Here is a 12,470-nt window from a genome sequence, read left to right as displayed (position 1 = left end):
ATGCACGGATCAAAGCTGCTAAAAATAAATAATTTAAAATTTTACTCTGTGTATGTTTCTCAGTGAAAAGAGGAAGGACTAGACAATAGTTTATACTCCAAACCAAAAACCAAACTCACTGCCGTCGACTCGGTGAACTTTAAATAATGTGCAGTGTTAAGTACAATACCATCAAGGCGTTTTCGCGTTTTGTCGCTGAAAACAACAATCAAGTTCCAGGGAGGCATTTGCCCTGCAGAGGGAACTCTGGGGTAGTCAGGTCTGCTCAGCCCCCAGGCGCTTCCGTTGGAATATAAAGAGCAGTTTTTCGAGGAACTGCGTCCCGTTCAACTGGGTACCCAGCGGAATTTGTAACCCCCATTGGCTGTCCGAATGGTGAAAGCTTTGCCCTGGGGGAAGGCGAGCGTACGGATGGTGCTGTGACTGCGGATGGGAGTACTGAAAGAGCCGCCCTCCTCCAGCTCGCTGTGGCTCAGGTTCAGCGCGCGCTGGCTGCAGTCAGTACGCAGCCCCCGAAAGGCCCCGTGCAAATTCCCGGGCCTGCCGTCCGTGTTCGCGGGCTCTGGCTGCAGCCGGGGCCGCTTAGGGTCGTGGTTCTGCAGGGCTTCATCACAGCGCTCGGAAATTTCTCTCAGGATGGCGTCCACTTCGGCGCAATCCTGGCCAGCAACGCTGAACAGCTCCTCTAGACTCCTTTTGGCCGTCGCCTTGAGCATGAAAGGCTCTGCTGCCGCCCGGCATTCCCGGGACTGAGTAATCATCAGTTTCTGAGAAAGACGGGGAAGGGGAGCTTTGAGGGGTGCAACGGCGGGACCTAGTGGCATGCAGATGCGCAAAGGCCACTCAAGCACACAGCGTACGGCGCGAATTCCGCGCGGTTGAAGCGCCCCTGGTGGAGGCTCAGCGAACTCTCATTCACCGCGCTTCTCCCTAGCCGCTCTCTACCCCCGCCGGTCTGGTTCCCAAAACTGGCAGTGCAGTACAGGGTGCATTGAAATAGTTGCCACGTCCGCATGCCCGCGCCCCACTTACATCCAGTACTGAGGCCAAGTGCCGGGTCCGGCTGGCTAGTTCCTTCAATTGCACGTTCCGCTCTTTAAGCGAGGCAATCTCCTCCTGCTTCTGGGTCAGCGTCACGTGCAGCTGCAGGGAAAGGAGACCCACATATTCTCCTGTAGGCCACGGTGCTCGGTCTTGTCTGCACATTCTGCGTGAAATAAACTCAGACCCTAACGCCTCGTCAGGAACTAGGGACCCAAGAGCATTTACACAGGTGTGAATAATCAATCTTCTTCGCTTGACCTTTTTTTTTTTTTTTTAACAAATCATTTCAACAAAGCGTATATTAATTAATCCTGTTGGGCAATAGGTAGATCTAGTTTCTAATCCACTCTGTCGCTTTGGATATGAAGTTCAATCTTCTGGTGCCTCTTTTCCTTAGCTGTAAAATGGGGCTGATAAGAGTACCCACCTCTATAGTTGGTTGTGCATATTAAATGAGAGTGAATATTAAATGAGAAAAGAAATTGATAAGCACAATGACAGGCACATAGAAAAAAAATATCGGCAGCCCTATGAAAAATCCGGTGGGATAGGATTACGTTTTCCCTTTTAGTGCAATGGAAACTGAGGTTGAGTCATGGGAGTAACAACAGCTATGGGGACCACTGGTTCTGACGTCCACAAAGTCGCATCCACCCTCGGGCGGCCAGGGTGATACCCGATACCGCTCATCCCTTTGCACCCGCCCAAGGATTCCTGGCTGCCTACTTGGTTATTTTCCACGAGCGCGTCCCCCAACGCCCTCTGATTCTGGTTCGCCACCTCCTTCCAGTACTGCTCGGGTTGGGTCACGTCTGGAGGGCGCAGCGGCGGCGAGTGCAGAGTCCGCAGGTCTGTCTGCGGAGAGAGGCTGGCTCCGAACGGCGACACATCACAGGGCGAGAAAGGGAAGTCTCCGCCGGCCAAGGGGGGTGACATTAAAGAGGACGAGTCTGGGGGAATAACCTGAGCTGGGTTTACAGCCTCACACCTGTGCCCTGCGTCAGGGGTGAAATGCCAAGCCAGGTGTAGGGTTTACGGGGAGATGTTTCTTTATCGAATGGAGTACACCTCACTCCAAGAATCTACTGTCCCCAGGCCCTCCCTGATATCCTGAACACACACAGCAGGCACTCAGTTGTCTGTTGATCTGAACTGAACTGACTCCTCACGGTGGCGAGGGCAAATTTGCATGGGACTGAAAGAGTTACACCGGGCTTTCGCTCTGTACACACTCTCGTCATTCCACCGCTCCTCTACCGCTTCACAGCTTGCGCTCCCTCTCCTACCAAGAACGCTACAGATCAGGCACTTCATCTCCTTTAGGAAGGGGGGTGGAGAAGGGAGCAGTTGTCCCTAACTATGAAAGAGCCTGACCGTTTGAGTTGTTGCCAGCAAGTCGTTGACAGATTCTGGTGTACTGCTCCAGGGCCACAAGATCTGTTTTAGGAGGTGTGGTACCCCAGCTGTTGTTTAACTGCAAGACTGCACTTGCCTGCAATTAGATCGTCCACCGTGTCTCTGAAATCCTGCAGATCGACAAAATCCGGTTCTGGTTCCAGTGAATGGTTCTGAAATAAACCAGAGGTGTAAACCAGTTAATGTCGAGTTTGGCAGGTGCCGAACACATGCTAGCCGGACAGATGTCCTCCTGGGATGAGCGGCACGTCTGCACGCACTCGCGTCCGCAGCTGAGTCTCATACTTCCAAATCAAAGTTCCCTCTCTGACAGGGAACCCAGCAGGCTTCCACTGCCATGGTGGCAAGGGCATTCACGGAGCCCGGACCAGGTCCGTTAAGCTCCAGTTCCCGGCTCCCGAAGGGCGCCGAGACTGTGCGAGGCTCGGTGTCCCAAGTTCGTCTTTCTGTGCCCCATCTCATTGGCTGGTCACAAGCCAACCAGCAACCTCTGTGCCGCCCAGAGCGCTCCTGACAAGCCGACGGAACTTTAACCCAGACTCACCGCTAACAGGCTGAGGTGACTGCGCTCTTAGAACAAGAGCGAATACAAAAACACCTGTCTTTCCTCCCAAGCCCGGACAGAATGTGGGGTCCCCTAAATTAGTAACATGCTTCCCGCTGAGGTGCGCTCAGAAAGGAAAGCTCTCATTTGAGAGATCAGGGATGCTTTGGAAAGTGGTTCGGTTTAGCATGCAACAAGGATGGCCCCTTCTGCTCTTTTCAGGTTCTCAAAAAGGCAGAGCTGATTTTTCTCTACAGTCTGATGAGTCTCCAGCATCTTGAACTGGACACTTTCCCCTGGGTTCCTTCCTGCAATGCATCTGGGGTGCATGCAAATAGGAAGGAAACGTTAAGCGGTTGGCAGCCCAGGAAACTTTTTATTCCCTTAATTTGTGGATATTTACAGTTGATAAACCCTTTTACGTAGAATCTCTCGTTAATCCTCCCATCAGTCCTGCGAAGTTGGCAGGGCTAGGAAGTAATTCCTTTTCCTTGGACGAAGAATCTGAAACTTAAGAGAAGTTGAGCTGTCCAAGTAACCCAGCTAGGAAATGGTGGAATCACAGCTCCTGTGCAAGAAGACTAGTGCCTGTTCCAGTCCTCTTAATATCTCATTGTTTCTAGTGTTTAACTCACATTGAAGAAAGCCAGGCTTCCACTGAAGACAACACTGGGAAGAGGAAGAATCCCCCAAAGGACAAAGTGTGAGGGATGCACCCAGTGCTTCCATCAAAAATATCTATCCTACTGATTTCAGTGACATCCCACTATTACCCATTCATTTCTTTGCATTAATTATACTCCTTTTCTAGCACCCCTTCTGTGCTATTCAAATATTTCTGAGCACAGGAACTTATTCGGACTCAAGTATATCAGTTTTCCATGGGGATGAGAGATTGAAGCATGGAGGCCCCTGGCACCCATTGAGAACTGAGGCTATTGGGGCAAATGGTTTAGAAAGCAAGGGCTGTGGGTGCCGGGCAATTCATGAAGCACATGTTTGACCCCGGCTGAAGAGGTCAGAAATGGGACTCATCCTCCACGGGCTGAAGATCTACCTCAGAAGGGATCTGGGAAAAGTCTAAGAGGAGGCAGGCCCACTCAGAAACTGGCCCCCAGAAAATGTTTCCTCCTATACTATACCCCCACCCCCCCCCCCCCACCCCTGTACACATCCTGGACCTCAAACACTTCTGGAGCACTTCCTCCCTCCATCCACCTTCTTCAGCAGGCAAAACCAAAAACCAAACTCATTGCCACAACCCCTGTTGGGTTTCTGAGGCTGTAAATCTTTACAGAAGCAGGGAGAAGACTGCACTGCCTCATCTTTATTGTGCAGAGTGGCTGGTGTGTTAGAACCACCAACCTTTTGTTTAGCAGCCAAACGCCCTAACCATGGCTCCTTCTTCAGCAGACAAGCAGGGGTTTCTCCATATGATATTCCCCTAAGGGCTTCTGTCCCTGTCCACCAGTTCTGGCTTCCCCAGGAAAAATCCTGGGCCTTTTGTTCCATCTGCTGTGAGCTCTATCCTTGAAACTTTGAATTCTGCTTTCCCAACTAGATAAAAATCTGACACTTCCTTAACTACACAGCAAAAGTGATTAGCACAGAGAGCATGATGTGAAATATAAATTTTAAGTCAACATTCACAAGAGTCTGCTTGGTTTTTGCTACTTGCAAAATAAACATGTTGGAGTGAGGGAGTGAACTAGGCCCTGGGGTCAGGTGAAACATGTGCAGGCATCATCTTTCCTTATTTGAACCTCCAGACCTAAAAAGAACAGTAAAATGGCTTCTGTAGGGCAATACCCACTCCCACCTCCTGCTCTTACAATCTCTGCTCTCAGCAGACACCTATCCTGACTCTCTATGGGGTCTACCTCGAGGTTCTAAGAGGCCCTGGACCCTGGAAAGACTTGGAAGCTTTGCTCTATCACCAACCCAGCTGAAGGAGGTGGTCACAGCTTCTGGAGAGTTCTGTGCTGGGCCTGGCCCTAGGACCTCCTGGCCCAGCACCTGCTGCCAGGAAGGTGGAGCTGACACTCTTCCTGTGGGTTGCTAAGACCTCCTGTCCTTCTGGGTACTCCATATCCCACAGATGAGCCAGGCTTTTGGCCCACCCAGGTACCTGTGCTGAGTGGGTCCATGCTCTGCCTGGGATCATCACGAGCCCTGCCAAGCAGTAGAAGAGGAATGAAAGTAAGAAGTTAAGTTTTGCAAAAAAAGAAAAAATTGCTCCATGAGTGAGGATAAGTGACACTGAGCCTTTGGAAGAGGGAGAAGCGGGAGCTTTATACTTTTTTTTTTTCCCCCTTCAAAGTGCCCAGGTGCTGAGGAGTTGTCTCTGCAGGGGAAGAGCGTTTTCTGTCCGGTTTTTCCAGAGTCTTTCTCCCGCTTTCCTCTTCCCCAAATGCAAACTATCTTCCTCCTTTCCAGTCTGGAGCAAGAAGTTAACCATCGGCCTCCACTCTCCTTCGATGCTCACGGAGTGAAAATGGTTAGTGGATAGCCGGGAGGAAGGAGCTGGGGAAAAAGATAGGACAGGCGTCAGATGCCCAGCGCCCAACCTTGCTCCCACCTGCAATCTCCTCGTCTCAGCTCCAGGGGATGGCTAGGAAGAGGAATCCTACCTTCCCAATTAGACAAAAATCTGGCACTTCTCTAACTACAACTACGCAGAGAAGCCTTCCAGGGGAACCTCCGTCCTGAGTTGGTCTGAAGAGCTCTGGGAAAACGGCCGGTGTAACATACTAGGATGGAGGAGGAATTTCGGATCTCGAAGGATCAGGTTCTCTCTTGACGCCTCCCTTGCCAGCCGAGTATGCCTGCGCTCCCCTCGGCAGCCGAGCGTAAACCAACCCACCGCTGCAGAATCCGGGCTTGAGCTGCGTAAGGCGGCTAGCGCCAGGAAGGAAGGAGAGGTACCTGCAAGGCGGCGAGGTTACCACTAGGCGGAGCCTCGGACCCGAGTAGCGAGGAGCAGTCTGCGAGGTCCTGCAGGTCTATGGTGGTGAGGGCTGCGCGGGGAGACCGGGAGACACGCGCCCGGAGAACCCTGAGTAACTCGGCGAGTGTTCGCCACTGGGCCCCGCCAGGGCGTCAGAGCCGGAAGGAGAGAAGCTCCTCCCAGGTGCACGCACCGCACCCACCCAGCGCAGGGAACCCCAGGAGACACGCAAGGACCACGGGCCTCACCTGGGAGCTCAGCAGGCTCCGCATGCGTGGGATCTTCGTACACGGATACCGGGCTGCCGCTGCTACCCGGAGGGAAGAACTTCCGCGGAGGAGCGAACTAGTAGGACACAGAGACAGTGAGCATGGGTCAGCCAGCGGCCTGGCTCGCAGACCCCGCCCGGCCCGGTGCCGGCCCCACCTTCCTCTCCAACTTCCCGGGCTTGCCCAGGGGCCGGCCGGGCAGCTCGAGCATTCGGTTGGGGCAGATGCTGTCGAAGGCCCGGCGTCCCGCCGCACCGCCGCCGCACGCCTGCATCCTGCCTCCCGGCGACCTTCGGCCAGGGAGCCCCGGGCCGGGCTGAGGATGCAGGCTCAGAGGTCGGGGAAAGCGTGTGGCCCGGGAGGAACCGAGCTGCGGCAGGAGCGCAGGGAGGAGCGCGGGAGGGGTGGCTCGCGCCGGAGCGCCAGCCATGGCGCCTTCAGCCCGGGACAATCTGCATCCGGACGTAGGCGTTAAACCCAACCTGGCAACTCAGCTTCCCCCGGGAGCCGCGAGCGCGGGGTCCCAGCCCGCGAGCGCCCTTTCGGCGAGAGTTGGCGCCGCCGCCTCCCAACCGCGCCAGCGGGAAGGCTGGGAAGGAGGGGCGGACAAGTCCCACCCGTCCCCAGTACTGGGTACCGCCTTCTCCCTCGTCCGCAGCCGATATGGAAAAGTTCATGATTTTTACATCCTCTTCCCACCTCAGTTGCTAAGCACTAAACCATCGAATGACACTTCGCCAAAGTTAGATTCCGGCGTTTGCTCCCTCTTCTCTGCAGAATTGGGTGGGGGTGTAGGGTTCTGGAAGGAGCTCTGGTGGCGCAGTGCCTAAGGCATTTGACTGCTAACCAGAAGGTTGGTGGTTCAAACCCACCAGCCACTCCGCGGAAGGAAGACTGGGCAATCTACTTCCGTGAAGATTTACCTCCCTGGAAACCCAGTAGGGGTCGCTGTGAGTCTGAATCTACTTGATGGCAGTGTTTGGTTGGTTGGTTGTTTTTTGGAGTTTTGTTTTTGTTTTTGTTTTTCGTTCGTAGGGTTCTGGCAGGGACTCCCCAGAGCAGGCCCGGATTACAGAAGCCCTTCCCCCAAACCTGGAGAGCACTCCCTCCTTTACGTCGCAGGCGCCCTCTTAATCGCGCTTGTCCTTCTGTTGATGTCCTGCCCCAGCGGTGCCGTCCCCGCAGTTTCCCGAGCAGCAGCGCCTGAACAGTCTTTAAAAGGGAATCAACAAGAAAGGGGGAAAAAAAAAAAAAAGACATCCACGAACCCTCCTCCAATTTCTGACAATTCTAAGTGTGCAGTCCCAAATCTAAAACCCTGGTCTCCAAGTCTCTCTCCTGGTGGCCTCAGCTGTGCATCCTAATGTTCCTAGCGCTAACCCGCTCTCTGCACAGCTCGCCTCGCTTGCTCTGCTGTAGTCTCTGCTGCCCTTTCCGAGCTCAAAGCCTCTTCCAGGAAGTGGCATCTTCAGATTCTTGGAGAAGGGAGCCCTCTCTCGGGATCCCTCTCCTACTCTCATTTCTAGTTGAACAATCATCTGTATTTAGAATCTTTGTATCCTCTCTCCTATTGGGCACCTTGTTTGCACCTCTTCTTTCTTTCTCACTGCCTTGGAGTCGGATCCAACTCGAAGCAACTCCTCCTTGGGTTTCTGAGGTGGTATCTCTACGGAAGTAGATTGCCCAAACTTCCTTCCGAGGATGGGTGGTGGGTTTGAACCACAGCCTTCTGGTTAGTAGTCAAATGCCTTAGGCACTACGCCACCAGAGCTCCCTTGTTTGCAACTAGCTTTCTTGTTTGCTACTAGTGAAGATCCTTTCTTGAATTGCCACCATCCCTTTTTATCTGCATTCATTATCTGGGTTAAGAGACTAGATAAGCCTAACAGCAATGGGGGTGACCCAATGGTAGAGCTGGAATAGACTTAGGGACCCTCGGACCAATTTTACAAGTACAGGAAATGATGGGATGAGGTTGGCCAGCTAGAGTTGGTGTGGTATTGCTGATGGTGATGCTCTGGCTTTAGGATCAGACTCGCTGAGAGTGGGAACCTGGTTTCAGCCATGACCAGATCGCTGAGCCCCAGTTCATCAGGAAAAACAGTAATATTGACTTCAATAGAGTTGCTGAAGATATTTATGTAAGGTGATTGGTGCTTGGTGTGGATAAATGAACACTGTGCATTTCCACCCTCTAGCTGGTGAGTAGTTCAGCCACTACCCCTTTCACCCCTTACCCCCATCCTTACCCACTTCCCAGTCTGTGAATGAGCAGGGCAGCTCTTGGCTGAGTTTTGGGGGATTTCTACATGTGGTGATCATTATGTGTTTTCCGGAAGAGGCTCATTTCTCAAATACTCATTAATGAGTCCCTACATGGGGCAGAAAAACATGGGCATTGTACATATGCATATACATACTCATAAACAATAGATTATTTGTGACAGCATGAACTGGAACAGCAGATAATCAGCATGATTATAAGACTCTCTAGTGTGGATGATTCTGGAACCAAATCACTCCTATCCATCTTGGCTGAATGATGGAGTAAACACTGGTGAAGAAAATTTCTCCCCGAGTCACTCTTTTGCAGAAGGGCCAGTCTCCCCCCACCCCACCCTCCAGCCAGGCTGAGCACTCTAGATATTTTGGGGCTTGGAACAGCAATATGATATATAGGATCTTTCTTCTCCAATCAATAGAGAGTAATCATAGAACAGCTTTCCTCCAGCCAGCTTGGTGATCCCCACTGCCCTCTCCCTGAGCAGAATTTAAAATTCCTGGAGAAGTTAGCATCGTACTTCTGGAGAGAAGAGGATTCTGAGGGGCCCTGAGTAAGGCACCCCAGGCTCTGGCGAGCATTTGGAGGATGCATGTGCAGAGAAATCGAAGGGTCTCTCAATTTGCTTTGAATTTGTTTGCTTTTTATTTGTTTGTAGTTGTTGCACATTTCAATTTATCCTAAATTCAATGGGACATCACTTTTCCCCCCTCAAAAGTTTTTTAAAAAATATTTTTATATTATAATATTTATATTATTATTAGATTTCTTTCCATATTTCTTGAAGTCTTGCTATGTGCCAGGAACAGTACTGGGTGATTGGAAAACATTTCTTTGTTCTATAACCAAGCCTGTGAGGTAGGTGATACTGTTATTCCCATTTTACAGATGATATTTAGGCATAGAGATGTGACTTGCTTACGGCCACACAGCATAGGCTTCAGAGCCTGCTTGCCCTGATATCAGTTGTAAGGCTCAGGTTAAGAAATTTACCAGAAGTAAGGAGCTCTGGTAGCATAGTGCTTAGGGCATTTCCCTGATATCAGTTGTAAGGCTCAGGTTAAGAAATTTACCAGAAGTAAGGAGCTCTGGTAGCATAGTGCTTAGGGCATTTGACTGCTAGCCAAAGACCGGCGGTTCAAACCCACCAGCCACTCCTCAGAAGGAAGACTGGGTAATCTACTTCTGTAGAGATACCACCTCAGAAACCCAAGGAGGGGTTGCTGTAAGTCTTATCCCACTCAATTGCAGTGAGCTGAGTTTTGAGGGTGGTTAACTTGTCAGAACTCTACCTCTGGAAGAGATCATTATTTTTATTTTTATTGTGATTTGGGTGAAAGTTTATAGAGCAAATTCATTTTCCATACAACAGTTCATACATATTTTGTCTCAAGACATTGATTGCAATTTCCCACAATGTAACAGCCCTCTTCCAACTTCCTCCCCATGGTTCTCGTCCCAGTGTCCTTCCCTCCCTAGCCTGTCTCCCCACTGCCACCCATCTCTCTGTGCAAACACTGCTCTCAGTTCTCCCTTGATTGACTGCTCCAAGTAGTGTATCTATACCTGAGGTAAATATTCAGTACTTATGCCGGTCTTTTTATTTGGCTGGAAGCCACAGGCATAAGTTCAATTAAGAAGTAAATTATTAATGACAGTGTCTAGAAATCTAAGTCCGGGAAGTCTAACGGAATGGTTAAAAGCACTGCTATGGACTCATTGCCTGCCTTCAAATCCTGCTTCCTCAGCTGTTAGCTCTAATGTCCTCTTCTGAAAAATGGGATAATCTTCATAGAATCGTTGGGAAGACCAAGATAATACTGCACATAGCCTGACAGTAGCTGGCATATGGTAAACACTCAACAACCATTATCAGTGTTATGGGGTTCACATGTAGGTGTAAGGCAAGTATAAACCTTTGAACCATGTGATTTCAGGGTGAGGGAGCTCAATGTGAAACGGTCATAACTACCTACAAAACCCTTCATTTCCAACAGCTGTTATATGCATGCAGAATTCTCTGTACTGGATCTCTCTTGCTTCCTCCTCCGGTAGCGCACCTATGGTGCTCCCTTCCTGACGCTTCCAAGTTGCTTATCAGCTAAACCAGTGACCTGGCCCATCTGGACGCCGTCAACGGCAACGGGCACTAGCCGGCAACCTTCTGACCTCTGGAAGGTGCAATTCTCAGCCTTCTAACGCAAAGGCCACGGAACCCAGGCCTCGTCACTGGAACCACCTTATCAAGGACCTCAACTGACCCGGGGCGTTCTGGCAGAGATGCCAACTACAAAGCGGACCCTGTGTAGGAACTTCTAATGTTACTGACCACCCTCTTCCTAGTTTGACTTCACCCGTCCCTTCCCGGCGTACAGACGCGCTCAATAGCAATATTCACACAAACAACGTAGGACAGCCTGTTTATTTGGGGGAGAGCTTTGCCTCTCTCACGTGCTCTCAGCAAAATAAATAAACGAGACGCTGCTATCCCTACACTATTTACAACCTGTAAGATAGCCTGCCAACCAAACAGAAGGAGCCCTGAGCCTTCTCTGTGGACCAATAGTGCACTCTTCCAAAGTAATGGGCGCGGTCCAGCACCCAGGCTGGGAAAGCTTCATTTCAACATGGGGGACGGGCTGCACTTCTCGCAGATCTGGAGGGGCAGGATGTGAGTCAGGGAAGCCTCGTTGATAGTCACCAGAAGCTGCAGCTTTTCCAGGCAGTCCTGCAGCGCCGCCTCGGGGTGCCCGCCCAGGAGCAGGTCCACTGGGCGCGAGAGCCGCAGCATGCGGTCCGCCAGCGCCAGGCAGCAGATGGCCAGCAGGGAGGGGGCGTAACTAGTGAAGGCATAGTCCGCTAGGCTCAGCTCCGCCAACCCCTGCGCCAGCGCTTGTGCCTCCAGGGCTTCGGAGGCTTCCGCTTGCCCAGCCTCCACGCGCGCGTGAGTGTAATGCTCCAGGAAGAAGTTGATGGTGGGCGCACCCAGGCTGAAGTGCAGCTTGTGCAGCACGATGCATTCGAGGTTACAGAGCTGTTGCCGGGAGAAGGCGCCGCAGCACAGGGCCAGGAGCTGCTTCACGCGCGGCGGGTGCACCTCCACCTGCAACACGGTGCACTTACAGCGTTGCAGCACAGCTTTAAGGACACGCGAAACAGCCCAGCCTCAAACCCCTAGAAGAATAGTGACTCTCCCACCCCTTCCTGCGGGACTGCCCTGGCTCCGCCTCTCTACTTCTAATCTTCTTCACCTGAGGCGTACTTCCAAGCCCAGTTTAATTACAGTCGTGCTAAAAAAAAAAAAAAAAAAAAAAGTTTGGGAAAATCTGAAGGGTTTTTTGGAGCCCAGAATAGTGGGCGTTACAAAACGCTATTTGAGGCTATTTCTTTATAAGCTATGTGAAAGAACTGTTTGTGGGAGAATTATGAAATTAAGGATGTAGGATGTATAAACTTGCAAACGTCTGCCAGAATGGATTCTGGGAATCCAGCAATGCGCGCTGGACTAGCGCACCGCTAGAGTGTGGCCAGGGGTTTGGCTGTGCCCAGGCGCCCCTCGAAGTACCTGCTTGCAAGCGATGAGCAGGGATGTGACTCCAAGCAACTGGAAGCAGTCTGCAGCCACCGGCGTGGTGGTGAGGAACCGGTCCAGAGTGTTCACCGTCAAGCACAGCGACTCGAAAGAGAGGCCGAACTGGCGATGCACAGGGATCAGCCAGCTAAGCAGCTTACAGCGGGATTCGGCGGTCACCTGCCGGAAGGAAGTAGGGAGGTGCGACAGCTGAGTTTAGGGCCGCGGGAAGAGTAGCGATAGGACAGAGCAGACCCAGACAACCTCCCAGGAAGAAGGAAGGAAAAGCTAGATGCAATGGGAACTCAGAAAGACTTAGGCAGCGCTGCAACCGGAAGAGCGCTGGCGGAGCTGGGACGCCAGAATGCGTGTCTGGCGCTGTGCTGAGCGCTGTACAC

At 51.8% G+C, this 12,470-nt stretch overlaps 2 protein-coding genes across 2 annotated transcripts in view; both read right to left on the bottom strand.

Moving 5' to 3' along the window:
• Positions 1–326: 326 nt before the first annotated feature.
• Positions 327–6,494, bottom strand: MCIDAS (multiciliate differentiation and DNA synthesis associated cell cycle protein). The gene is made up of 7 exons (XM_007944175.1): positions 6,378–6,494; positions 6,200–6,296; positions 5,930–6,021; positions 2,537–2,612; positions 1,771–1,994; positions 1,033–1,143; positions 327–767 (listed from the first exon to the last, which is right to left on the bottom strand). The coding sequence occupies exons 1-7, from the start codon at positions 6,492–6,494 to the stop codon at positions 327–329; spliced, it is 1,158 nt and encodes a 385-aa protein (XP_007942366.1).
• A 4,624-nt stretch (positions 6,495–11,118) lies between these two features.
• The window catches only part of CCNO (cyclin O), a 2,426-nt gene continuing 1,074 nt past the window's right edge, over positions 11,119–12,470 (bottom strand). Inside the window, exons 2-3 of the mRNA XM_007944184.1 lie at positions 12,067–12,252; positions 11,119–11,604 (exon numbers count right to left, since the gene is read on the bottom strand). Of these exons, the coding sequence (XP_007942375.1) occupies positions 11,119–11,604; positions 12,067–12,252 (672 nt within the window). The remainder of the gene's footprint in view (positions 11,605–12,066; positions 12,253–12,470) is intronic.

This window comes from Orycteropus afer, unplaced genomic scaffold (assembly GCF_000298275.1).
Source record: "Orycteropus afer afer isolate SDZICR_OR568_19922 unplaced genomic scaffold, OryAfe1.0 scaffold00122, whole genome shotgun sequence".
Taxonomy (NCBI): Eukaryota; Metazoa; Chordata; class Mammalia; order Tubulidentata; family Orycteropodidae; genus Orycteropus; species Orycteropus afer.
This window is presented reverse-complemented; position numbering and strand designations above follow the sequence as displayed.